At 49.0% G+C, this 27,635-nt stretch overlaps 1 protein-coding gene across 2 annotated transcripts in view; it reads left to right on the top strand.

Annotated features, from left to right (window-relative positions):
• The window catches only part of DENND2A (DENN domain containing 2A), a 62,019-nt gene extending 41,306 nt beyond the window's left edge, over positions 1-20,713 (top strand). The window contains exons 10-20 of one of the 2 annotated variants that reach the window (XM_061371961.1): positions 247-356; positions 535-604; positions 1,199-1,276; positions 1,777-1,917; positions 4,048-4,196; positions 14,227-14,404; positions 15,184-15,225; positions 16,854-16,971; positions 17,805-18,044; positions 19,527-19,613; positions 20,006-20,713. In XM_061371961.1, the coding sequence (XP_061227945.1) occupies positions 247-356; positions 535-604; positions 1,199-1,276; positions 1,777-1,917; positions 4,048-4,196; positions 14,227-14,404; positions 15,184-15,225; positions 16,854-16,971; positions 17,805-18,044; positions 19,527-19,613; positions 20,006-20,037 (1,245 nt within the window). In that variant the 3' untranslated portion in view covers positions 20,038-20,713. Of the gene's footprint in view, positions 1-246; positions 357-534; positions 605-1,198; positions 1,277-1,776; positions 1,918-4,047; positions 4,197-14,226; positions 14,405-15,183; positions 15,226-16,853; positions 17,086-17,804; positions 18,045-19,526; positions 19,614-20,005 lie in introns of those variants that run through there. The other variant, XM_061371962.1, reaches the window with a different exon arrangement.
• The last annotated feature ends 6,922 nt before the right edge of the window (positions 20,714-27,635 follow it).

Here is a 27,635-nt window from a genome sequence, read left to right as displayed (position 1 = left end):
TCCCAGATTATGGGCGCAATACAGCAGGGGCATGTGCTACAGATACAGGACTTGGTGGAACTGGAGGCACAGAGTTACTTTAAGATATCTAATGATTAGGTGAGCCAGAATCACAGAAACTTTAATATCTTCCAGGCAGAAGCTTAGCCTCTGTCATCACCTCTTCATTTGTCACAGGAAAAATATTTGAAGTCATTCCATCTCCACATGACTAATTGGAAACATTCCTTCTCTCTGTTCTGTTAGCTTGAGCGCTCGTTCAAATTCATGCGCGAGGCAGAAGATCAGTTGAAAGCTATTCCCCAGTTTTGCTTCCCTGATGCAAAGGACTGGGCCCCCATCCATCAGTTTGCCAGGTAAGTACTGTACTTTGTATCCTGATTTGTAACAAATGGATTTATATATCAAGCTAATTAAATGTGAGAGCTGTTATGGCACAAAATTGGGCAGAGGCCTGACAGGGGTGTATTGGAAATGCAAAAATGTTGTGGGCTTGTTTGGATTCTGTGTCAGAGACTGTTTCTCTTTTTGCAGTGAGACATTCTCATTTGTCCTGACGGGGGAAGATGGAAGCAGGCGATTTGGATACTGTAGGAGGCTGCTGGTAATTATCCCTGGGTTCTTTTTTCTTTTCCTAGATATGCAGCCTTCTGTGGGGTTGGTGTTACTGGCACCCATTCTGGAAAGTGGAAAGCTGCTGCTCTTTCAGTGTAGAAAGAAAGAGCGGCAGCAGAACAGCTTTGCTCTCTTCTGCTTTGCTCAGTGCCAGAGTCCCTCTTCACGTACAGTCCTCCACCCCACACATAGCTCTTTTACTTTTTACTTACACCAGTGCTTAATGTTTTGAGCATGGACTGTTTCATTGCTAACCTGTCTCTCTTAGGTTTAGATAGCTACTAGTTGTCTAAATCTGTGCTGGTCCTGTAGGCTCAGTGTCTGTAGCGCAGTGTGCCCTACCTTAGTCATTTGACATAGGAAGGTTGTATTATATCGTAAATGTGCCCATTTCTCCCCACTGTTTCTAGCATACCAGGGTTTGAGCCAGACTTAAGGTATTGTCAGCAGCAGCATGCTGTGAAATGTCTGCGAGTTTCTGAGCCAGCCACTGAGCTGCAGAACTGGGACCAGTCGCTCTATCTTGCAGTAACTGACATTTTCTTGGTATTTTGTATGTGTGTGTTTGCATTTGTCTTGAAAGCCCAGTGGGAAAGGGAAGCGTTTACCAGAAGTTTACTGCATTGTGAGCCGTCTTGGATGCTTCAATCTCTTCTCTAAGGTGAGGGGGGTGAGAGAGGGGATTGTGGTGTAGGCTAAGGGGGATCTGAAAGTTAATCAAAACCAAAAGAGTGGGGATCAGGGAAGCTGATGCTGAAGAAAGGGCCTGAAGTGGTGTAGGCAAGGCAACCACATAATTGCAGAACCTAGTTCTGGACAGTTCTAGTCCAAAACAGTTAAAAGAAAAACCAGATTGTCAGCTGTTGCCTTCTTCCTTCAGCAGAACCACCAGGACACCAGCACTGAGAGATTAAAAGGTAGAGTCCTGACTCTGAGTGTGGTGGGGAGTTTGCAAATTGTAAGTGACCCCACTGAAGCTGGGTTTCTCTTGCTGAAGGAAATTAAGGGTCTTCAATTGCATCTTTTACCTTCTTCCTTATGACTCAAGGCTCCATGTCAATGCTGGGTTAAGGAGAGACCATAGATGCTAGTGCACTTCATTCATGCTGTTATCTCCTTCCTCCCAGTTTACATGTTTTTGTCTTCATGCCTTTATTTCAGATCTTGGATGAGGTTGAGAAGAGACGGGGCATTTCCCCAGCTTTGGTGCAGCCTCTCATGAGGAGTGTTATGGAGGCACCTTTTCCAGCCTTGGGGCGGACAATTACAGTCAAGAACTTCTTGCCAGGCTCAGGAACAGAGGTAATGACACAACCCTAGAAGGAGACTTAGGCCAATAAATGGTGCAGGACTGGTGACTAGAAGTTGTGACTGTGACATAGCACTGGGATCTTCAAGGACAGATTGTCTGGTAACTGTGGGGAAGCTAGGGAGAAAAATAGGGGACTGGAGGGGGTGGCATGGACACTTCAGTGACCTCAGAATCAAAAGGGAAATCATACGTTAAAAATGAATGTAAGGGCACAGCAATGCTGGCAAAATGAAACAGGGCATTGGCCCTCAGGCCAAGTGGTACAGACTGGCAGGCCCCATGCTGCCCAGTATATGGACCTGCTCAATGCCCCCCCATACTTCCTGAAGACAGGGTTCCTAACATATGTCCCAGTGTTCTTAGTGCAGAGCCACTGTTTTTGTGTGACAGGGCACAGCTTTCTGGTCAAAAAGTAACTGAAACCACACAAGGGCAACGTTGCAGCCTCTCAAAATGGCATTTTCATAGCAGGGAGGTGAGGTTATGTGTCGCATCTCACACAGTGAGGGTTGTAAGAGTGCAGAGCTTTTGGGTGTAGCATTGAAGGACTTTGGGAGGGAGAAGGAAGCTAAATTGAACATAGTCTTGCCCATACTTCCTGTTGAGCATGCCTTGAATGTGAGAAGAGGGAAGTGAGTGAATTGATAGAGAGGTTGTGAGGGCTTTCAGCATAACACTGCATGATGGTGTTCTTCTCAACTGAACCAAAACCAGTCCAGGCTAAATTAAACTACTCTAGAGCACATGCATTGTTGGTTAAAAATCTGTAAAATCCCAGTGCTGTACCATGAGGCTGTGAGAATGTTTTGGCTGTTTTGTTTCTAGGATCATTAATGTTCATTAATTATCTTGGTTGAATGCATAAACCCCACGTTTACACAATGGGCAGATGACAGCATTGAGATGGGTTGCAGGTACTTTGGAAAGTAAGGGATTACACTTCAAAGTGACCTTGCTAAATTGAAGGTTTGAACTGAAACTCAATATGGACAAGAGCTGGGAGGAAGAAATGAGCAGTCTAATACAACGTGGAAGTAACTGAGTGAGCAGCAGTACTTCAGAAAAGGAGCTGGTATAGTGGGCTATAAAGTGAGCAGAGGTAACAGTATGGTATTGTTTAGACAAAGTCCTGCATTGTTAAAGAAAGTGAAGGAATGAATAATAAATAAGAGTTTTTCTGCTTTCCAGCACTGGTGCAAATTTATTTGCAACATCATTTTCCAAAAAATGCAAACAGTAGGAGAACACCCCAGAAAAGTAGTTCCACTTACTAGGTGGTTTACAAAATGCAGGCAAAGCTTGAGAAAATTGCTTGCTTAATACAGACAACAAAGAACAAAAGAGGACACATGATAACCTTTGAATATGCAAGAAGTTTCCTACAGAGAAGAAGGTGACCGGTTGTTCTGAGGGTATGCTGTTGTAAGATAACAAGTAGTTGAATTAATTTGCCCTTGACAAGTTTCAGCTGCAGGCTTGGTGTTGGTGAGGATAGTTCAGAACTGGAGTAAGGTTCTTGTGGAATTTATGAAATGTGTGGTGTTGGAGGCTTTCAAGAACAATTTAGATGAGCAGCTGTCTAGGATAAGGAGTATGAAGCGAGAAGATGCTGTGACAGGAATTGGTGGATATGAACAGCGAAAAAAGCTCACAGACTGCTTTTCACTGTGACTGATATAAAAATGTATAGTCAGTAGGTTAGACATCCAGATTCTGGCATTAAAATGAAAAACTAAGTTGTAACTGTAAAAACAAGAGTGCAGATTTGGAAGGCTTCATGCCATTCTGCTGCTTGAATGCCAGAAAGGCTGGAAACCACTTATAGCTAGGCACAAACTAGTTTTCCTCCTTGTGAAGAGCTCCCTGTTCTCAGTCCATTGGGAAGAACTTGTGGTTGGTCTCATGCTGTGCCCATTGGAGTGGACTCTGGATTGTCTTTGTCTGGAAGAAGGATTTGTGGGAGGTCTTTGGAAAGACTCTGTTTGAGGGCTTAATGCTATTTGGTGCTTGCCAGCACTGTCACTAAGGCTTGTTAGTGGTGAAAATACTTGTTGTGTCTTTGTTTGCCACAGTATGGGTGGGCAGCAAGAGCAGACCTATGGTCTTTTTCTCTCCAACAGATCATTGAGCTGCGGCGGCCTCTTGACTCCAGGCTTGAGCATGTGGATTTCGAGTCCTTGTTCACATCCCTCAGCGTGCGGCACCTGAGCAGAGTCTTTGCCTCCCTGCTTCTGGAGAGGAGGGTGATCTTTATTGCAGACAAGCTCAGGTACCCTCTTGCATTTCCTTAAACAAAATGCTGCTTTGTTCTTTTTAACTTCTCTGCTCTTTGCTAGCTTTGATCCAAGTAGTGCTTAAGTTCCCTCCAGAAGTGGGGAACTCAGGTCATGCACCATCATTTTGTTTAGCAGCTTGCAAGAAGTGTGCTGCTTCTTGTCCCCAAGGAGAACCAAATTCCCTTTCCTCCAAACCGTTTCAGAGCAGATTACCAGTGCTAAGGAAGCAAAACCCCTTCTTTTTGTCCACGATGCAGCAGTGTTCCCCACTGAGCTATGCTGGAGTTTGCAGGGATCAAGCTTTGGGCAGAGAACACTGTCACTTACAGGTTCTTCTCCGGTGTCACAGAATCTCTTAAATCTTCAGCTTCTATTTTAATATTGTTTTCTGACTACTTTTTTCTTGTGTGGGATGCAAGTAAAGGATGCAGTGAGGGGGAATGAAACAGAGGACTTACCCCTTCTATTTTGTATCTTTCAATTTGCTTCTTTTCCCTTCTTCTTTTTTTTATTTGCTCTCGTAAGTTACGAAAATGGGCTCAGGTTTCTTTAAGATCTTTTGCAGCTGGTGGCTGGCAGCTCTCCAACCCTTGAAGTACTTGAGGATTCAGTGGGGAGAGTTCGCCAAGGCTGGGAAAGCTGCCTGGATGAGTAATGACACTTCGGAGCATGCTCAAGTTTCAGGAGTGTACAATGCCCCTAAGCTGTCTGTTTTCACAACTTCCAGGCAGCAGGCTGCAGCTCTGGGACTGAGCGCTGGGGCAAAGAATGGGGAGGCCCCTTCTACAGGAAAGTGAAGGGAAAAGTTCATGCTGCAGGGATCCGGGGCTCTCTGCAGGCAGAGCTCAGGCACTCTCATCACAGGAGTAGGAAGGCTGGAAAGAGGGGAGCTGTAGCATCCAGGCAGCACCACTTGCATTTTTTGGCAACTGCCTTGGATCATAGAGAGGAAGATTTGCCTCTTTATAATCACTGATACATTATATGCATAGATACTTAGTATTGTGGATACTTAAGCCACACGTTTCATGCAGAGCATTCAAACTTGCACTGAAAATTAGAGAATTCATCCAAATGCTGTCTTTCTACTTAGTATATATGATTTATATGATAATTTAGGATGACAGGCTTTGCCAGTATAGGCAGGGTCCTTAGAGATGAGTCCAGCTGCCCAGATCTGTAAAAGGGAGTGGGAAAGAGCTATAGAATCATAGCTTCTAGATTCTTTAAATATACCATAAACAGCCCTCTTCTGTGAAAAGAAGAATTGTCACGTTTTAAAGATCCAGGGTCTGTCTGGCCACAGGGCTCAGAGTCAAATATTTACTGTAGATTTGCCAGCTCTCTACAAGACTTTTAATATTTGATGTTTCTGAGAAGACCTTGCTCTCAGCAATTTCAGGAGAGTCTTCTTCTTTTCCTGTTACAAAATATGAACTTTCTCTGACTCATTTTTGTGGAGAAAACGCTTGAAAATGACCCCAAAGGACTGTGAAGGCCTGAAAAACAGAAAACTAAGGAAATAACCAAAAATAAGTATTTTAGTCCAGTCCAGTGACCTGAGTGCACTGGTTTGGTGAGCCTTTCATAAGGTCAATAGTCTCTTCTCCTCATTGGAAATTCCATGTTTTGCAAGCTGATAGTATTGAACTTACACGATCATCTGTCCAAATGATACTTTTCCTGAGACAGGAACACACTGAACTCAAGGAATATTAAATGGTATTTAGCAGTGAAAATTCCAATTTCAGAGGAAAGAAAAGAAACATTTTTTGGCAATAACTTACGAGAAGAAAGACGAAAAAAACCTGATAAAAGCAGCTGTTGGAAACTGCTCAGAGGTTAGGAATGCCTGAAACAACCCAGCTGAGATGGATTAAAGGGGAGAGTGCAGGTGGCATGGTGAAAGATGCATAATGAATTGCTTTTATCATTCATTTTTGCAGTTCTCCATGTGGACCCTGTCCATAACTACCTGTATGTGTGTGTAAAGGTATGTCTGGTGTGAGTGTCAGAGTTAATGCTGTGTGCAATTTATTTACATCTTTTAATTGCTATAAAATCAGTCTGTGGGAAAAGAAAGCCGAAAGGTCTCTTGCCAAATACTGTGTGAACTGTGAAATGTTTTCAAGCTGAGCCAAAAAATGTATCTAACAAGTGTACAGCAAGTGAAATACTTTGTCTTTTCCATCTTTAGAATGAACATAGAGTGTTTTTTAAAGAGCTGTCAATCTGGAGCTTGGCAGCGGAAAAGGAAAGAATTTGGTTTATTAGTTTTTGGGTGGGTTCTTTTTCCCTCTGTTGCTGTGGAAACTGGAGTATACATTGCCTCGCAACCCAGGGAACGGACTTCGTTAAAACTATGTTTGTCTGTGTAGTCTTCCCTAGCTTTTATTTGCTCCTGCACCATAAACTTTAGTGCTGGGGCAGTGGAGGCCATGGCGAAGGTTAGGCACTGCAACAGGAGAGTTGCTTTTGTTTCCAAGTGATGCTGCCTGGCATGCAGTTTGAGACACTGTAGACCAACGTTTCAGAAGGAATCTTCCAGTAAAAGTGGCCTCATTTCACAGGGTACCTAGGGCTGGGCAGTTTTCACTGGTCCAAGGGAGAGATGGGTCAGATTCAGAAGGTTTTTTATATCAGGAGAACTTACACAGGCTTAAAATCAAGGCATAGTTTTTACAGATCTCCTCAAAAGCCTATTGTGGATCTGACCAACTCAAGCAACTGCCTTTGTCCCTGCCAGAAACCACAGCTGTGTCAACAGCACAAAGTGGTCATTGTTATCAAAGGCAGATCTGAAAGAATTTGAGTAGACACTTTAAATGTGGTCATCCCCTGTAAAAGGTAATTAATCATCAAAAAGAAGCCTTTTCCGTGCTCTACAGAAACAAATCTGGGACTGTGAATCCCAGCCTTCCAGGTTCTTCCTTTTTGTATTGTGGTTAGGGAGAAGAAGAAATCCAAGCATGCAGTTCTGATCTCAGATAATGGTGTCGTTTCTTCAGAGCATCTTTAACTCTCGCTTCTTCACCTGCAGTAACCTGCCATGTCGGTGGGAGGCATTGATGGTCCCCACTGCCGGTGGAGCTTGGCATCCTCCTGTCAGGGTTTGCAGCAGGGCTGTGCAAAGTAACGGGGCAATGTTTGGAAGCTCCTGCGCCTGTTAAATGTTGTAAAGCAGATCTGCAATCCATCATAAGTAAATCCAGATGTAACACAGTGTCAGAAATCCAAAGGTGTTTGTAAAATGAATCCTATTGTAGCAGAGCTTACAAAAAAAGACAAGAAAAACCCCACGTATCAAACCGTCTTCAGTTGCCAATGCCAGCATATTTTGAACAGTTTAGTTAGTGCAGAGAGCAAAGAGCATTGAACCCCAAAAGGAGGGATTGATTCAATAATGTTTTTCAGAAATCGTGAAATATCCTCAAAGAGGGATCCAGCTTGGTGAGCTTTTTAGCATAGCTGCTGGCCTTGGGAGCAGAAAGCTGTAAAGTCTGTAGTCAGTTTAAAGTTTGGGAGGAAAACAACCAAACTGAGCAGCCAGTATCCTTCTTTAGAAGCTGCAGGAAGTTGACAAGGTGTCTTTGAGCCTGTCAAGCTAGCTTTCCCAGGAAAGGAAAAAGAGTTTCTATGTAGTTGCAGCTATTGTGTTCAGATTCTGTATTGGCCACCCCTGTTTGAGGTGGCTACGAAGAAGCAGCAGCTTCATAGGGTGCTGTGTAGTAGGATTTTGCATAGGATGCTGTGTGGCAGGAACGCCTGTTGTTTGAGCAAGAAAATGTCACAAATTGCTGCAGTATCATGGTTCTGACCAAGAGTGTGTGCAGCCAGAGGGATCTGTGTGTCAGTCTGTATCCAAATCAGCCCTTTAGGGAGGGATCTGACACAGTTCTTTATGTATTTTTTAGCCTCTATATTAGCAGTATCTCAGTCTCTCCTGCAAGCTCCTGTGCAAGTTACATTAGACATGGTCTGCACTAGGTAGTGGTGGCATCTGGAGTGCACCAAGCAAAACACATCATCCTGTGTCAGTATTAGTCCAATAGCAGCAGTTGTCATTGTGGTTAATGGTGCATGCCTCCTGGGATGTCCGGGTTTCAGTAGGGACATGGGGTGTGGCTATTCAGAGGCATTGGCTGCCTGTTTGGTATATACTTACTGTTTTGAGAATGCATTAAACTGTTCTGGTGGTGGTGTGCATATCAACTGTGGTTGATTCTGTGCACATCTCATAGAAAGAGGCATACAGAAGTTCAGTGGCCATATTCACCTTCTACACAGACAGGTACCTGCTGTGTTACGACTGTGATATAGTTTGGGAGTCTGCCCCATTGCTGCAGGCTGAAGAGCATACAGTCACACAGATGGCATAAAAGGGAATTCATCCTGTTGGATTTTTTGCAAGGCTCTGTAGCCATGGTGTGAATCACCAGTCCCTCAGTGCTTGTTGCAGTGCTGTACGCAAGAGGAAGGAGTTTCAGCTTGAGTCATTCCGAAGGACTGGAGCTCTGCTGGGCTCCTGGCAAGCTGCAGCTCCCTGAGACTTATCTGCAGAACAAGTCTGACTGAATCAGGTGTGGAAGAAACACCTCAATGTTACCTCCTCCGTGTCCATCTCTGAACTGCTGTGCCTTCAAAGGAGTCTTGCAGACCTCAACCCTATCAGTATTGTTCTCTGAAAATGTCCTCACTGAGATATGTTTCAGAGCAGCAGTCACTAGGATTCATCCTGGAGGCGATGAGGCATTCACAGATGGAAGGGTGGAAGGGGAAGCTATCTTTACTTCCCACCGCATGATGCATCCAATTTCAGGCTTGTGTAAGCTTTGTCTGTGACTTCCACTAACTGGACCTCAGCCATCTTTCCTCCCACTCAATCTCTCACGTACCATGTGTACTCACTGGGACTTGAGAATAGGGTTGAGGGAAGAGCAAGCCACCATAAATATAGCAGGAGACAGCATGCCATCATATCTTACCGTGTCATAAATAACCTTGCACTTCAGCTGCTCACTGTTTCTCTGTGGAGCTATCTGGAAACACAGAGATCTTTTTCACTGGTTTTCAGGTCCTGTCTATAAAGTCCCATCTTTAGGCAGGAAAGCCGAGGATTTGTGACAGAGGTGAAACTTCCAACACTTCCACATTCAACCTCTCCTCAAAGAAGAGGAAGTCCAGGGGTGGTGGTCTAGAAGAGTAATGCCACAGTGCTGCAAAGAAGTGATGAAAGGAGTCCTTTCAGCTTTCACTGTGATGCTCCTGCTGTTATGCTGTTATCAGTCAGAAATTGTGGAGTAGAAAGCACACCCTGCAGTAATGGAGGGGAAGAGAAACCCCTGCTTTTGAATCTGCTAATGTTGCCTGAAATGTGCACGTGTGCAAGTAGCTCAGGCTCAAAGGAGGCAGTTTTTAAAGTATCTCATTAACTTGGAGTGCACTTGAAGGGTGGCACATTCACTTTGTTGCAGCTCCTTTCAAGATCAGCTTGTATGAAAGGTACAAGAAAAGCCATCTACTCTGGTATTGTTCCCATGCTTTTTCTGTGTGGGTTTTCTTGTGTTTGAGGGTTTTTTTTAATGTTCCTGTTTGTTACTATCTCTGTGTCTTCTCATTATTTTCATTTTGTTTCTCTCTGAATCTACCTTGCATGTATGGTAGGCACAGCAAGACATGGGCTTGCTGAGGAGGGCAGGCTCTGCTTGAGAACAGTGACAGAGGGGCAGGAAGGAATGTGGAGAAGGAAGGGGGTGCTCTATGACCTTTCTAAACAAGCCTGTGGAACTGAGGGGGCTTTCCCCATTTAAAGGCTTAAAGCTACCAGTCTGTTGACACAGCCTTTGTAGTGTCCTCCTTTGCAGTATCTCCTTAAGAGACAAGCCTCTGGGAGTGGAGGAAGGGGAAACTGTCCCCATCTTGAGAGACTTTCTCAGCACACAAGTCCCAGGTGTTCCTCCCAAGGGCCTGTTCCCTGCCTGTTGCAGCCCTAGATAATATTTACTCATCCCTAAAAAACATCATGTGTTTAATGATGTTTGCTGCCCGATTACTTCATATGGTCACACTGACATCCCAGCAACCACAGTTGTGTTCTGCTAACTGAACTTACCTGAAGAAAGCCAGCCAGCTGCAGCCCAGCCAGACCACTCTGCTCAGCGTGTGTTAAGTGTTGCAGCACAGGGATTCCAATCTACCAGGCTTAGCTGGGGTGAGGGGGGAGGAAAAGCAGGCTCCACTTTCCAGAGTGAGCTCAAGCCCACACCCATCAAACCACTTCCCTCTCCAGTCAGCAATAAACTGCCAGATCCGGGTTGCTGAGTGTAAATTCCCCCATGGAGTTCCACAGGAGCCAGCTGGGCATCCGGCTGCACCAGCTTCTTCCCCTCCTCCAGCCTTCAGAGACCTGGATGCTAGTAAAACAAAATGATGTTATATACAGGGTTTATAGTGGTGAGCCTTCCCCCCTCCCTTGACACATACAAATGTTTCCAGACCCAGAACAGATGAGTAACTGGTGCCCTGCAGCAGGCTCTGCCGTCTCTGACTGCAGACCCTGCCTGCCTCCTGCTAGAGAGCTGATGGGGTTTCTGGACAGACCCCCTTGGAATTTGTCAGCGAAAGCACTTTTGGCTGAGCTGCTGGTGGCGTTTGAAGGGGAAGAAGGAAGTTCCTATGAGCTGTGGGGCATCTTCCTCCAGGAGCTAGCCGTGTGCTCCCCTCCTGCACTTTCACTCTCCCGTGGTTCTGAAGAGTCTTGGCAGTCTCCTAAAGCTGTGGGGTGTCTGGCTAGCTTCAGCTAGAGACCGCTCCTTCCTCCTTCCCCCGAGCTCTGGCTTGACTGCTAGGAGCTATCATATGATTCGGACTAATAGAAATTCATGCCATTGGCATGTAATTACTCCTGCTAAGGGCTGCCCAGAAGCAAAGCCTGTATGCTGCACAGGTAGAAAGCCAAGGGGCAGGGCTGGACCATAACTGGAACAATCCAGGGGACCTTGCAGCTGTAGATTGTGCCAAGGGCTTTGCCAGAGCATCCAGGCAAGCTGTCAAGCTGTGCTGACAAGAGTGTGGCCAAGCAGGTATGTGGGCCACAGTGCAGCCCAGTAGGTAGCTGTTGTAGTGGTGGGGCTGTCTTCTGTATGCCCATGGCTGTGTGATGTCTCTGCTGGACAGTATAGCCCCTGTACATTCAGACCTGTGGCTTTCCCATGGAACCTGAAATGCTGTGGGAGAATAAAGTAATTTCTCTAATGAAAGCCAGTGCTGTGGATGACCCCACATCCATCTAGTCTTTCCCATCAGGGTACTGGAACAGCTGATGCTGGATTCAGTGGGACCTATTTTGTTGTCCAAAAAGCAGGCTCATGCCTGGCATGCAGTAAACCAACTCCACACGCTCAAGAGAGATACTGTGTGTGTTCAGGCCTGGCTGTTTGGTGGAGTGTTCACAGATCAAGCACAACAATGCCGGTTCCTTCATTGCATTTATACACAAAAGATACAAATGTAATGCACTCCCAGTTACATATAATTAGAGCAATCTACATCTAATCTACATATGATATTTGCTCATTCCTTCTAATCGCTATGCATGCTCAGAGGAGGGGTCTTCACCTTGGCTGGGCACTCTCTGACTTGTGGGTGTGATTTTTAGTATTACAATGAAGGCAACTGACTTCAGGACACCTAAAGTTTCTTTCATTACCAAGCTGGTTAATCAAATGGTCACTTTGCCAAGCTGTCACATAACTTATTCTTGGTATAATCAATCCTGGATGTTCTCCTTGGATCTTTTAAACAGAAACGAGTCTTGGTTTTACTCACAAATTCCTTATTGTTACTGATGGTCATCTTGACCCATGTGCAAAAATACCTATGACTACCATCAACACTTGTACAATATATTGTATCAGTCTCTTGTCACATGCATGTGGGCTAGGTTAGGAAAGCTAAAGCCCTGACAGAATTGAATCCAGCCAAGGATATTAAGGTCAATGGGAAAAACTTCTATAGGTAAATTGGGCATGAAAGGAAGACAAGGGAAAATATGGGACCCTTCTGGAAGGAAATGGGAGACCTGGTCACCTGGGACATGGAGAAGGATGAGATACTCAATGAATTTTTTGCCTTGGTCTTCACCAGCAACAGCTCCAGCCACACCACTCAAGCCACAGGAGGCAAAGGCAGGGACTGGGAGAATGCAGAACTGCCTGCTGTAAGAGAACATCAGGTTCAAGAGCATCTTAGGAACTTGAAGGTGCACGAGTCCGTGGGACCTGACAAGATGTATCCATGGCAAGGCATTTGACACTGTCCTGCATGACATCCTTGTCTCTAAACTGGGGAGGCATGGATTTGACAGATTCACCACTCGATAGATAAGAAATTGGCTAGATGGTTGCATGGCTCCGTATCCAAATGGAAACCGGTGATGAGTGATGTTCCTCAGGGGTAGGCACTGGGACCGGTGCTGTTCAGCATCTTTGTTGGCAATATGAACAGTGGGATTGATGCACCCTCAGCAAGTTTGCTGATGACAGAAGTTGCGTGGTTCAGTTGACACACTGGAGGGAAGGGATGGGATCCAGAGGGATCTGGACGCACTTGAGAGGTGGCCAGTGCCAACCTTATGAAGTTCAACCAAGCCAAGTGCAAGGTCCTACACCTGGGTCAGGGCAATCCCAGGCATGGCTACAGATTGGGCAGAGAAGAGATTCAGAGCAGCCCTGTGGAGAAGGGCTTGGGGGTGTTGGTCAATGAGAAAATGAACATGAGCCAACAGTATCCTGGGCTGCATCAGAAGGAGCGTCACCAGCAGGTCAAAGGAGGTGATCCTGCCCCTTTGCTCTGCTCTCGTGAGTACTGTGTTTAGCTCTGGGGTCCCAATACAAGATTGATGTGGAGCTGCTCAAGCAAGTCCAGAGGAGGCCACAAAGATGATCAGAGGGCTGGAGCACCTCTCCTGTGGAGACAGGCTGAGAGAGTCGGGCTTGTTCAGCCTGGAGAAGAAGAGGCTGTTAGGAGACCTTAGAGCTGCTTCCAGTACCTAAAGCAGCCTGCAAGAAATCTGGAGAGGGACTTTTGACAAGGGCCTGTAGGGACAGGACAAGGAGGAATGGCTTTAAACTGACAGAGAGGGGGATTTAGATTAGCTATTAAGAAGAAAAGGACATGGAACTGTTGGAACAAGTCCAAAGGAGGGCCACAAGGATGATCAGGGGGCTGGAGCACCTCCTGTATGAAGATAGGCTGAGATGTTGGGGCTGTTCAGCCTGGAGAAGAGAAGGCTGCGTGGAGACCTCATAGCAGCCTTCCAGTATCTGAAGGAGGCCTATAGGGATGCTGGGGATGGACTCTTCATTAGGGACTGTAGTGACAGGACAAGGGGTAATGGGTTAAAACTTAAACAGGGGAAGTTTAGATTGGATATAAGGAGGAAATTCTTTACTGTGAGGGTGGTGAGGCACTGGAATAGGTTGCCCAGGGAGGTTGTGAATGCTCCATCCCTGGCAGTGTTCAAGGCCAGATTGGACGAAGCCTTGGGTGATACGGTTCAGTGTGGGGTGTCCCTGCCCGTGGCAGGGGATTGGAACTAGATGATCTTAAGGTCCTTTCCAACCCTAACTGTTCTATGATTCTATGAAATTCTTCCTTGTGAGGGTGCTGAGGCCCCAGCACAGGTTGCTCAGAGAAGCTGTGGCTGCCCCATCCTGGCAGTGTTCAAGGCCAGGTTGGACAGGGCTTTGATCAATGTGGTCTAGTGGAAGCTGTCCCTGTCCACAGCAGGGGAGTGGAACTGGATGCTCTTTAAAATCCCTTCTAACCCAAACCATTCTATGATCTTTCCTAACCTGGGCTCCTATGTCAAGTCATTGCGCCTGAAGCTGGTGTCAGAAATCTGTGAAAGCCCTCAGTAATTGCAGAGATAATCAGGGAACAAGTGAAAGATCCCTGACTTCTAGGATGTCACTTATCTCCTGACTGATCAGCCATTGCGCTTGGTTGTGTTTCATCTTCCAGCACTCTTTCCAAGTGTTGCCATGCCACAGTGGCACTACTGTACCCCTTCACCTGGCAACACACGTACATCCCTGTGCTGCCACCTTCCATGATCGACATCGTGTGTTCGCCCACCCCCTTTCTCATCGGCCTGCTCTCCAGCTCTCTGCCCCGCCTGAAGGAGCTCCCAGTGGAGGAGGTGAGCCTTGCTTTTGGTTGCTTCCAGTGGACTGAGTTGTTTTCTCTCCCAGAAAGGCTGCTTTTGAGAGTCTGCCTTGCAGCATGAAGAAGCTCAGCTCTCATTCTCCATCTCCTGTGAGCATAGGGTGAGGGAGGAGGTGGATGGCCCGTGGGGAGGTGGGGGGCTGCACCCTCCTTGTCCACAGTTTGGGAAGCGGGAGGCTGGATCTCCCGCCAAGGGGCTGCTGTAGGGAGGAGATGATTTGATTACAGTTTCTGTTGTTTCTGCAAAGTCCTGTCTAGGGGATGAGCACAAAGTCTGCCAGGCTTGAAGTATGATTGCTACAAATTGGCCAGGGTAGCTGCCCCTCTCATTAACACAGGTGCCTAATGAACCAGTAAGTAATTAAGAACCAGATTCATGGTGCACTAGGTGGTGCACTCAGAAAGGCTGAATGTAGTCAAGGAGGCTTTTCCCTCCCAGCCCACGCAGGGGACAGCGGGGAAGCGCATGAGGACAAAAGATGGAGCTCAGACCCCAGTGTGGGGTGAGGAGCATTGGCCTGGCTTGAAGGATAGCCTCTTGCCGTCCAAGCTGTGCTGCAGTGTGTGGCAGCATTGCTGGAAAGCTACAGCAAGGGCTGCTTTCTTAAGCTGACTGCTCCTTCAGCTGTGGTGGTGGGGAGGAGGAGCAGGACAGGGCTGAAGCATTTCCTCCAGGGCACTTACAAAGTAAGATAAACTCTGATGATGGAAATAATGACTTTCTTTTTTTTATTCTTGCTCTTCCATTCTTAGGTCCTTGTTGTTGACCTTGTAAATAACCGGTTTCTGAGACAGGTGAGCAGAGCTACATCGTATCCTTCATTTTCTCTCCCCTTTTTCCACCACACTTCACCTCCATCTGTGTTGGCTGGCCTGCAAGGATGGATGGATTGCTTACTCCCCTCACAAACTGATGCAGCGTTTGTGGTGGGCAGCATTACAGGGGTTGCTATGTGATGTCAGCATCCCAAACTACAGCTGTTGAGGGCCAAATCATTGTGCATTCTCTCTCTGTTTTAAGAGGGGAAACAGTGGCACTTGAGCACTGTGGGTCCTTAAGTGGCATATTGTAAGGCTGAGGGCAGAGCTGGAAAGCCTCAACTCAGCACTGTCTGCTAGGAAGAAGCACAGGCTCTTCCAGCCTGTGTCTGTCAGTCCATCTCCTGTCGCATCCCCAGCCCTGAGGGGGGAATAGAGCCATGATGATTTCTTCAAATCCTTCCTGCCCAAGGAGTCTGTGGTTCCTCCCTCCAGTCCTTGAACTAGGTAGGTCATAAGAAGGAAGCTGGTACATGAGAGCCTGTATTTTGCTCTGCAGATGAGATTGACTCCTGATTTTTACTTCCCTTTGTTGTGGAGAGGAGTAGGATATTGAAGGGAAGAGACAGATGAGTGAACATAATCCTGGCCTGGGAAGCTATTTTTGCCTCAGAGCTCTTTGGCAGATTGCTGAGCAGTGCTGGCTGCAATGAATCACAGAATCATAGAATCAGCTGCGTTGGAAAAGACCTTTAAGATCATCAAGTCCAACCTTTATCCCAGGACTGCCAAGACCGCTACTAAACCATGTCACTGGGGGGCTCATCTACACAGTTTTTGAACAGTTCCAGGGATAGTGAATCCACCACTGCCCTGGGCAGCCTGTGCCAATGCCTGATCACCCTTTCGGTGAAGACATTTTTCCTAATATCCAGTCTAAATCTCCTCTGGCACAGCTGGAGGTTGTTTCTTCTCGTCCTCTTGGTCTCTGCTGTGCCTCACATCCCGTGAGTAGGATGGGATGAGTGCACCTCCTGCTGCAGCAAGTAGGATGTAGTGCAGGCCACTCCTTTGGTGCAGTTCTCACTTGCCAGCTGCCTTAGCTGCAGGGATATGCTTTACCTCACACCTCGCTTTTGGAGGTTTAAGGTAAACCAGGCTGTCTCAGCCAGGGCTGTCAGGAGCTGGCACACAGTCACAGACAGTTCCTTGGCCCTGTTGCTCTATGGGAACTCGCCTCAGTACCAGGATCAACACAGAGCAGAGCTGAGCAGGGGGTTGTGCTCACCTGGCTGCACGCCAGCATTGTTCAGATACGTCCTCTTTGTGGTGGTGCAAGTGCTCACAAGCGGATGGTGAGGCCATGGGAGAACCCTGCCTGGTAGCCTCTTGGGTTGGACATCTGAAATTCCTTCAGAATATAGGAATATTTGGGAAAAGACACCCCTTTCTTTTGTGCTTCTTGATGGCCCTGCACTGGGATGTGCTGGGAATGTGCCAAGCATACTATACCACACCTTCTCCCTCTCCTTCTTCCTTTCCTCAGAGTTTGTTTTTAGTGCTCCCCCTGCCGTGCTGGGGACAGGATAGGAGCTGGGGAGGAGAAGGGCAGGGGCCAGCTGTGTCCCGGCCCCAGGCCCTAAGGAGGTGGCTCTGTCTTACAGATGGAAGATGAGGACTCCATCCTGCCCCGCAAGCTGCAGGCTGCCCTAGAACACATTTTGGAGCAGAGGAACGAGCTGGCGAGCGACAAGGAGGAAGGCCCTGTCAATGGCAAGCAGGGTAAAGCACAGTGCCTCTCAGCTTTGAACCACGTCTTTTCCTTCTCCTTTTTCTCCTGTCGCTTCTTAGGGGAGAACTAGGCTTGTACTGATTTTCACACCACAGAAATTGGAGGTAGGTCAGGAGTTTGGTTGAAGCTGTATTCAATCTTCCATTGCACCGGGGACCATTCTGTTTGTGTGAGGAGAAGCAGTACTTGCCCCTTCCCAGCTCTGTGCAACTTCCCTGTACTCCTGTGTGTGAGGTGGGGAGGGTGGTGGTCCCACAGGACACTCTCTGCTGCTGACCCTATGAGTGATGCAGGCTTCCTGGGGGAACAGTCCACCTGCAGAGCTGCAGGTGACGTACCAAAGGGACTTCCTATGCCATGTAGCATTATGCTCAGCATTTAAAGCTGGGGGAAGAAGGAAGGGGGGACGTTCGCAGTGGTGGCGCTTGTCTTCCCAAGTAACTGTTATGTGTGACAGAGCTCTGCTTTCCTGGGGGTGGCTAAATACCTTCCTGCCCATGGGAAGTGATGAATGAATTCCTTGCCTGCTTTGCTTGTGTGCGCAGCTTTTGCTTTACCTGTTAAACTGTCTCTATCTCAACCCACAAATTTTCTCACTTGTCTCATTCTCTCCCCATCCCACTGGAGAGATTGAGAACCAAGGGAAAACTTGGTGGTTTTCAAAGCAGCAGCAGCCGTTCGTCTTTGTAGGATGCTGTCTCTCTTGAGCAGCTTTTTCTGCTCAGGTTGGATCTGAAAAAAGTGATGGAGTTTGTACCCAGAGCTATTCTTAGCACGTCCTTACAGCAGTGTCCTCACCACTGCCTCTTTGTTTTCTCCTTAGAGACAAGCCCTTTGAATGAGGTGGTGTCCGAGGCCTTTGTCCGTTTCTTTGTGGAGATTGTGGGCCACTACTCCCTCTTCCTGACCCCTTCCGAAAGAGAAGAGCGGACCCTGCAGCGTGAGGCTTTCCGCAAGTCCGTCTCCTCCAAGAGCCTTCGACGCTTCCTGGAGGTCTTCATGGAGACACAGATGTTTGGGGGCTTCATTCAGGAGCGGGAGCTGCGGAAGCAGGGGGTCAGAGGTGAGGGGCTCTGCCTGGGCTCTGCTGTTGTGGAAACTCTGCTGTTGCTCCTGTGAGAGCTGGCAGATGCTCACCAGCTGCCAGCTCCATCTCCAGCAGCATGGCTGTAGGCTGCAGTGTCTGTGCAGGGACACCGGAAGGGAGGTGGTAGGGAAACGCTTGTGCAGGCTGATGGTTCACTCTGACACCCCAGTGTGGCCTTTGAGAAGTCACTTGGGGATTTTTTTGTCTCTATTTCCTTATCTTCCCAAAAGGGAGCATCACCCCAAAGGTGAGATATAGTGTTTGCACAGTGCATGTGAACCAGCTGTTGGAGAACAGGATTTTTTTGTGTGTCATCCGATAGTTTCTTCTTGGGGTTACAGGCACAATTCACCACTGAAGTAAGGGACATAAGCAGTATCCTCCATATGTGTGCCTCTTCCGTTCAACACTGAATTCCCACCAGGACCATCACAGAAGGGTTACACTGTTGGAATGACATTTATTTTTGCGGTCACTTATGTCCCCTTCACATGTCTAGAGGAAGAATGGGTTGGATTGGTTATGATGTCTTGGATAGTAGAAAAGGTGGATGCTTCTGTCCTTCAAAGAGCTGCTTCTGTTTTTTAACTCCTGGTATACCACACTCCCAAGGACTCTACTGGCAGCTCATCCTAGTGTCTCATCCCTGCTGCTGCTTGGTGATGGCTTAGCAGTTTCCATCCAAGCACTGATAAGCAGTGGACACTTGAATAGGTGGCTGAGTAAAAGAGGTTTTGCAGCATGGTAAATCCTATGTGACGATTCCCCAGACGACCTCACTCTCTGGACTTAGCTGTGTCTGTACCAGAATGAACAGAGTTTTAATATAAGGTACAAAATGAGCAGGTGGACCAAAGCTCCTGTCCCAGATCTGGGCTCAGCTGGTGGAGGAGGTGGGGTGAGTCATTCCCTTTCGTATTTGTTAGAAAGAGAAGGCCACACACAAAAATGCTCAGAGGCCTGGAGCACTCTCCTATGAAGACAGGCTGAGAGCTGGGCTTGTTCAGCCTGGAGAAGAAGAGGCTCAAGGGAGACCTTAGAGCAGCTTCCAGTACCTAAAGGGGCCACAAGGAACCTGAAGAGGAATTTTTTACAAGGGCATGTAGTGATAGGAGAAGGGGAAATGGCTTTAAACTAGAAGAGGGTAGATTTAGATTAGATATAAGGAAGAAATTCTTCACTGTGAGGTTGCCCAGAGAAGCTGTGGCTGCCCCATCCCTGGCAGTGTTCAAGGCCAGGTTAGATGGGGCTTTGAGCATTCTGGTCTAGTGGAAGGTGTCCTTGCCCATGGCAGGGTGGTTGGAACTAAATGATCTTTAAGATCCCTTCCAACCCAAACCATTCTGTGATTCTGTGCGCAATATTTTATTGGTAAGCTGGGACAGTGTTCTTTCAGCTGAGCATTCTTGCTTTTATTTATAATGAAGCAAAATAGATGTTGACTTCTTCTTTCCGCAGGTCTGTTTGAGGTACGGGCTCAGGAGTACCTGGAAACACTTCCCAGTGGGGAGCAGAGTGGAGTCAATAAGTTCCTGAAAGGCCTAGGTGAGGAACCAGCAAAACCCTTCACTTCTCAGGAGTCTTGGGCTTCTTGATGTATCAGATTTAGCAGCAGAGATGCTGTCAAAGGGTGGCAGGGCTCTGCTAGTGACTGTGTGTGGCTTCCTGCAGAGCAGCAGTGCTCTGAGCCTTGAGTGATCTGGGAGGCTATTGGCTCTGCCCCCTGAACTGCTGCTTGTCTGGAAGCTGGTGGAGAGCCAAAGATTGGGCCAGGAGCTACATCTGTGTCTTTCAAAGGACATAGGTGGATCTGAGGAGGCAATAGATCAGCCAGTGACTTGGGGATGGCGGCTGCAGGCCAGATGGTGATGGTTGGGAATGACGCTTGTTTTGCCTGTCTCTGATGGGAGTCCATTTTCCTTTGTTAATCTCTCCAGGTAGCAAAATGAAATTCCTCCACAAAAAATAAGAAGCACATCCTCGTTCCACAGAAGAGAATGGCTTTACCATTTAACAGCAATACATCAGACTATTATCAAGAGTTCCCATTCAGCCTGCTCCCAGGAACCAACAGCCTTGGGCGAGCTGACTGCAGCTGGGTTGTGCTCACACAGACATGTGGTGCCACAGGAAGGTTTGATGGCTGCGGGGCTTCCGGGACAGGTTTCTGGATATCTACAGTACCATGCACTGGACCAAGTACTCTCTCTGAACTCTGCACTAGCACGTTGCAGGCATCCCAACGGATTGGCTCTCTTAGCTAGTCAATTCTTTGTTTTATTGTATTTTTCTATTTATATTGGGGCTAGAACAACTATTAACCGATGACTCTTGTCCTGCCTCCTCTCTGCTTGGTGCTGCAGGAGGCCAAAGCAGGACTCCCATGGGACTGAGCAGGCAAAGCTCAAGCACCGAGGAGGGGAGAAACAGATGTATGGAAATAGGTCTCTGCAAAGTGACGGCTGCAGGGATGATGTGGACTGACCAACAGGAGCTTCCAAGCAAGAGAGAAGGGTGGGAGAGAACCACTAAACCTACTGAGGACATGATGAGCCAGCCAGCTCCCTGGAGACCTGTGCCAGGGGGTTCTGGCATGAGGAGAGGCCTTTCCTTATGCAGTGTAATTAAAAGCGAGTGGTGTAAAAGGTGTGTGGACCCTTGGGTGCCTTGGGGAGGGGTTGAGCTGTGTCTGCCCACCAGCCCACCCACCCAGTGCTGAGCATGAGCTGGAAAGGATATCTAGCAGCTGATTCTTTGGTTTGGCCAAGCCCTCTGTTTGACCATGGGCCTCATTTCCTTGCCTGGCCTCTTGCAGGGAGAGCCCAAAGTGGAACTCACCCAGAGGTGAGTTCCTGAAGGTCAGATGGGCTCTCCTTTCCCAACTGAGGTGTTGCTGTCAGGGAGCATGGTAAGAAGCATGCAATGGGGGAGTGCCTGCTGCTGCCTTCTGTGCTTCTGGTTGGGCAGGAGGTCGGACCTCCTGCTCACCTCTCCTCTCACCTCTCCTCTGTCTTTTTCAGTCAGAAGTGTTAGGGGAAGCATGTGGAGGTCAAGGTGGGGTGAGGGCTCTTTTCTAACTGGTACAAAAGCTGTTTCTCTTGCACTGCTTGTGAGGGCAGTCAAGAGCAGCTGGAGCATCCTTTGGTCTCCTCTGCTCTTCGGAGAGGAAGGCAGAGGGTAAGTCTGCTATGGCCTGAAGGGAAATCTCTTCCCCAGTTATGTGTGCAGGTACCTTGGCTGTGGGCACCTGTGAGGTGCCCAAGGGGCCGCCAGAGGGCTTGGAAATGGTCCATGTGCCACTGGGGGCAGTGGGCTTTCCCAGGCAAGAGGGCTGTGTTGCCCAGCAATGGGGTTCAGGGGAGCTTACCTCCACTCAGTAATGGAGTGAAGCTGTGGCTCCAGGCCTGCTCTGTGCATCCTTTGAAGCCTGCATTTCCAGTTTTCTACAGCACCAGCCTCTTTGTGCTGTGTTTTAAGATGGAGGAAACAGGTAGTGATGGGTGGTGGCAAGAGCAGGAAACTGGGTGCATGGAGGGGTGAGCACTTGGTCAGACAGCAATTGGTTGCCTTGCAGCGTAATGGGGCTTGTTATGTCTGTGATATGTGCCACTATCTGGGGACCAGATAAGTTAGGCAAGTGGCTCTGGGTGGCCTGCTTAAACAGGGAATTGGCCCTGATGAGCCCCAGAGGTCCCTTCCCACCTCAACCTCTCTGTAGTTCTGTGGGGAGCACCATAAATGCCGCTCAGCTGCAGTGCCATAGGTGGGCAGCACCTATGTGCTCCCCAGCCCATGTGCAGGAAGCTGAAGCAACAACAGAGGGAGTCAGAGAAGGCAGCAGCATTTATCCCCCCTTTCTCCCAGTGTGGTAACCAGGTGGAGGATGCAGGAGGCCTCCTCTCAGTTGTGCTGGGCGAAACTGGCACTACTTAAAGTCTAGCTTGTCACAGGAGGCCATGGTGGCCCACCAGAGGAAGCTGCAGTGAAGTCCAGGCTGAATCAAATGCTGTGGTTTGGTTGTCTTTTAAAAAGTGGTTTTAATTGTAGCAGAATGAGGTTTTGCAAAGCTGAGATGCACCCACACATGCAAAGGCGGTTAGGATACCTGCGAAGCTTTGTGGGTGCTAAATGGAGCTGATCCTGGGGCTCACCTGAGGCCTCCAGAAGCAGGTCTCCTATGTGGTACCCTGCTGCTGAGCCTGTTCCTGGGGGATCCACATTCCTCTTCTCAAAGTGACATTTTCAACAGCGTGGCACTTCACCTTCCTTGGCAGGAGCCATGGTAGAGAGCTGGGATGCCTGATGCTCACAGGCTCCTAGGCTCAGCTTGGACCTCTGTGAGCATGCTGAGATACATGCTGAGATGCTTTTGCTGCAATACCTTAACAGCTCAAGTTAAAAAGGGTTGTGAAATAGTCCCATTTGTCTCATGGGGGGGCTCTGCCAGCACTGAGCCCTGTGGTTGCTTGGTGCTTTCATTGGCAGCTCTCAGGATAGTAGGAATTATGCTTACATAGTGTACAAAATCCAAAGAAGTGTCTTAAAGAGCAGCAGCATGAGAAGTGCAACAAAAGAAACATTTAGGGCTGTGTTATTAAGGATTTAAAATGAAACTCTAGCAGAAAGCATTGGTCTCCAGCTGCAGGACAGCCTCTCCAGCTTTATGTTGAGCTGTGTTGTGCTGGGATGAGCAGGACCCTGCGTCCCTCAGGGCTCTGGATGCTTTGGAGGAACCCACCTGTAAAGACAAGCTGTTAAGTCCGGCTGTGCTGGGTCCCACCAGGGGTGCGTGTGCCCTCCTGTGGAGGCTGCCAGCAGCCTCCACGCCATCTGCCAGCAGATGGCCAGAGAAGGCTCCAAACTGAGGATGTATGCTGGGTGTGCCCTATATACTCTATAGGTGGACACACCATGTATACAGAGTACATACCCAAAGCTTGCCTACTCTACATCTCACAACGAGGGGTTTTCTTCACCTGGGCTGGTGTATGTGTGTTTAGTCACCTTGGATAAGGTTCTCTACCATAACAGTGTGCACATGGGAGGATTACAGAGCTTCAGCGGAAGGGATGGAAAGTGGAAACATCTTCCAGGCTAGATTCATTCCCATTGCTGTCATCTGTAAATGTACCTGGTGGGGAACTGGTGAGTGTAGTTCACGCAGAGCAATGGCAGAGCCCTGTTGTCTTCTGCTTGCATAGAAGCTCTGGCACCCTTCACACGATACACAAGGGTAGTGCTGGGTTTTGGGAGTGGGTCTGCAGTGCTCCGGGATCTTTAACTCTCAGTGTTATTTGGACATAAAACACTTCAGTGATGTGAAGACGTGCTGCTCTGGCTGTCCTTCAGCAACTAGACTGCATTTTGCTTAGCACCCAATGGTCCCCCTGCAGTGTCAGTGTTAACTGACATGTTCTTTTTCTGGGCTACACTTTTCTTGCAGTGTGCAAGGTAATCGTGAGGGGGGCGCAGGGGGAGCCATGAGGGGAGAGCAGGGGCAGCCATGAGAGGACATCATGAGGGAAACGAAGGGGCAGCCATGATGAGAGATTGTTAGGGAAAAGGAGGGGCGGCCATAAGGGGAGACCATGAGGGGAGAACAGGGGCAGCCATGAGAGGAGATCATGAGGGAAATGAAGGGGTGGCCATGAGGGGAGATTATGAGCAGAGAGCAGGGGCAGCCATTGAGAGGAGATCATGATGGGAGAGCAGGGGCAGCCATGAGGGAAGATTGTGAGGGAAAAGGAAGGGTGGCCATGAGGGGAGATCATAAGGGGAGAACAGGGGCAGCCATGAGGGGAGATTGTGAGGGAAAAGGAGGGGCAGCCATGATGGGAGATCATGTGGGGTGAACAGTGGCAGCCATAAGGCGAGATTGCTGGGGATGCTGGGGATGGACTCTTCATTAGGGACTGTAGTGATAGGACAAGGGGTAACGGGTTAAAACTCAAACAAGGGAAGTTTAGATTGGATATAAGGAGGAAGTTCTTTACTGTTAGGGTAGTGAGGGACTGGAATAGGTTGCCCAGGGAGGCTGTGAATGCTTCATCCCTGGTGGTGGTCAAGGCCAGGTTGGACAGAGCCTTGGGTGATGTGGTTTAGTGTGAGGTGTCCCTGCCCACAGCAGAGGGGTGGGAAGTTGGTGATCTTAAGGTCCTTTCCAACCCTAACTATTCTATGATTCTATGATTATGAGGGGAGAGCAGGGGCAGCCATGAGGGGAAATTATGAGGGAAAAGGAAGGGCAGCCATGAGAGGAGACCATGAGGGGAGATTGTGAGGGGAGAACAGGGGCAGCCATGAAGGGAGATTGTGAGGGAAAAGGAAGGGTGGCCATTAGGGGAGATTGTGAGGGAAGAACAGGGGCAGCCATGAGGGGAAATTATGAGGGGAGAGCAGGAGCATCCACGAGGGGAATCGTGAGGGGAGAACAGTGGCAGCCATGTGGGGAGATTGTGAGGCAAAAGGAAGGATGGCTGTGAGGGGAGATCATGAGGGGAGAACAGGGGCATCCATGAGGGGCGATTGTGAGGGGAGAGCAGGGGCAGCCATGAGGGGAGATCATGAGGGGAGAACAGGGGTAGCCATGAGGGGCGATTGTGAGGGGAGAACAGGGGCAGCCATGAGGGGAGATCATGAGGGGAGAACAGGGGCAGCCATGAGGGGTGATCGTGAGGGAAAAGGAGGGGCAGCTGTGAGGGGTGATCGTGAGGGAAAAGGAAGGACAGCCATGAGGGGAGACCACAAGGGGAGAACAGGGGCAGCCATGAGGGGAGATTGTAGGGAAAAGGAAGGGCGGCCATGAGGTGAAATCATGAGGGGAGAACAGAGGCATCCATGATGGGAGATAGTGAGGGAAATGGGGTGGCGGCCATGAGGTGAAATCATGAGGTGGGAGGTGGGGCGGTTGTGAGGGCAGATCATGTTGTGAGAGCAGGGGAAGGCAGGGGGCATGAGGGGCAGCCATGGGCTCTTAGGGGTGGATGTGAGGAGACATTTTGAAGGGAGATAAGAGGTGGCCATGAGGGGTAGGGGCAGCAGCTACATAGTGTGGGGCACTAGGATGGGCCAGATGTGGGGTGGTTGTGACTGGAGATCCTGAGGGAAGACCAGTTTGCCCTCAGTGACATGGTTTAGCGGTGAGCTTGACAGTCCTAGGCTGGCGGTTGGCCTCAATGATCTTACAGGTCTTTTCTAACCTAGTTGATTCAACGATTCTAAGTGTGCTAAGGCAAGAGGCCAGTCCGGGGGCAGCATGGATTTATCGACTGGTACTGAAGAACCAAGACACTTGTCTGAGAGGTTAAACATTAAAAGTCACAATCTCTGCTCCCTCAGTTAAGCAACTTGCACAGGCTGATGTGAGCAGCTCTGTAGGGCCTTTGATGCCCCAGAGAGCTGCACTAGCTGCCTCCCAAGCCCCTGGCTGAACCCCTAGCCCCATACCCCTCCTTGCCTCCCACAGTCTCTGTCCTGTGAGAGCTCAGGGCACTGAGCAAATCCTAGCTCTTACAGAAGCTTACATCCACCTTTGGCGACTCCACCATAAGAAGGATGTGGACCTGCTTGAGCGAGGCCGTGAAGATGGTGGAGCACCTCTCCTATGGAGACAGGCTAAAGGAGTTGAGCTTGTTCAGGTGTCTCTGCCCATGGCAGGGAGTTGGAACCAGATGGTCTTTAAGGTCCTTTCAAGCCCAAACCATTCTAAGATTCTATGAATGTCCTGTTCACCGTACAGTTATTCATTCATCACTAGTGTTGGCTAGTGCAGGCAGGACAGAGAGTGAGCCCTGTGCAGTCAACAGCCGAGCCCCTGCCCTGCACAGGGTAGGTCTGATTTAGGTTTGCACAGGTGTAGCTGAAGGGCAGTGTTTGCAGTTGGCTGTTGGGGGGGGTCTTCAGTGCCAGTGGCTGGGGGTCTCACAACCTACCTCTCTGCCTGGAGACACCTTTCAGGTCACAGGTGCCAGAGGGCAGCTTGCACGTGTAGAGCCCCAGGCAGCCGCTGCAGTCAGAGGGCTTCTGGCAGGGCCGGGACTGGATGCTGTGGCAGGAGTACTGCAGAGGGAGGGAGAGCTATTTCCCAGCTCCTGGACCAGGTCCACCTCCCCCAGTCACATCACTCTGTGCTCACACTGTTGAGAACCCCATCCCCAAGGAGCCTGCGCCAGGCACAGGCTTGGGCTGCCTGAGAGCAGCATCTTGTAGGCTTCCTTTCAGGGAGTGCATGCCCCACAGCTGATTAGTCAGTCATTTTCGGGCAACATGAACTGCTCAGCTGCAGGACAGCATCATGCTACACATGCTCAAGCTAACACCAGTGTGATGCCTGGTGGTGACATGAGCTCAAAACAGCCTCAATAGACTCAGATGAGCTCAAAAGACTGGCAGGGTGGAGAAGCTACCAGTTGGAAAGCAAAGCCAACTTGCAGAAGATAGAAGTTATGGGACAGGCATTTGCTGCTGGATGTTTGGTTTCCATTTAAAACAGTAAAATGATGCAGGGAAACACAGTACTGGGACAAGATGCTCACCAGGCTGTAGAGCAGCAGCTTCATGCAAGGAGTGGGAGAAGTTTGGGCCCAAGGAGGCAATTTTGAGGCAGTTCATTAAGCTTTGGGCAGAAAGCACACTAAGCAGCTGGTCCCCACAGCCACTGCCTCTGCCCTCTTGCTGCAGTACCATCCACCCTGGCAGAGCATCACCCAGCACAGCACCATCCAGCACATCTTGGTTAAGACAAGTGCAGCCAGACTGACACTCGCCTCCTGACCTTCTATTGGCTGCGGCCACCGCTCTGCCTTAAGCCTTCCCGGGTGCCAGTGGTGTTTTAGAGTTGTCACTGCCCATCTCCTCTGTCTGCACCACAAGCCACAAGTGCTGAGGCCATGTTCTGGCCAGCGCTTTCACACTTGGCTTGTGAGGAGCAGCCCAAGAGCAGCTTTTCTAGCTGGTATTTGCAGGGTTGTGGCATGCTGGGCACCTGCTCCTGCTGCTCACAGGTCTGCCTGACTTTCATGCCCCATGCTGCTGAAGGGCCTGGGGGACAGTAAGTCTCTGTGCAGGGTGCTGGGGCTCGGGGGTGCACAGGGGACCTGGTTTGGAAGCTGCAGGGCTGGCTGAGCTGCTCAGGCAGATACCAGCATGAGGGTGCATGGTGGCAGTACATGGGTTACAGTGTGGGTGCAGCAACGCTCTGCCTGGAGAAGAGGTGCCACCCCAGCTCTGCTCTGCCAAAATCCCAGCCTTGTACATGGCTAAACAATTGCAAGCATTTGAGTGGTACAACTGAGGAGCCCAGGGCACAGGCTGTGCCTCGAAGATGCTCTCTTCTCCCTGCATTTTGGGGCTGTCCCACCTGGTTTTAGCCTCTCTGTGATGCTCAGACCTGCCAGAGTTTCTGGCTCCATTATAACAAGGGCCAGCAACATCCCACACAGAGGTTCATGCAGGAACCTGTGGAGCTGTAAAGCAGAAGGAAGGGCCTGTTTCTATGGCCACATTCTCTTCATGTGGTGCTCTTAACGTCACATGCACAACCCCATTCCTGCCCTGCAGACAGATCAG

The sequence above is a fragment of the Neopsephotus bourkii genome, unplaced genomic scaffold, assembly GCF_033783945.1.
Source record: "Neopsephotus bourkii isolate Nb327-2 ecotype Australia unplaced genomic scaffold, CSIRO-AGI_Nbou_v1 NB_1589, whole genome shotgun sequence".
Taxonomy (NCBI): domain Eukaryota; kingdom Metazoa; phylum Chordata; class Aves; order Psittaciformes; family Psittacidae; genus Neopsephotus; species Neopsephotus bourkii.
Note: the sequence above shows the minus strand (reverse complement) of the source record. Positions and strands in the feature narration are given on the sequence as shown.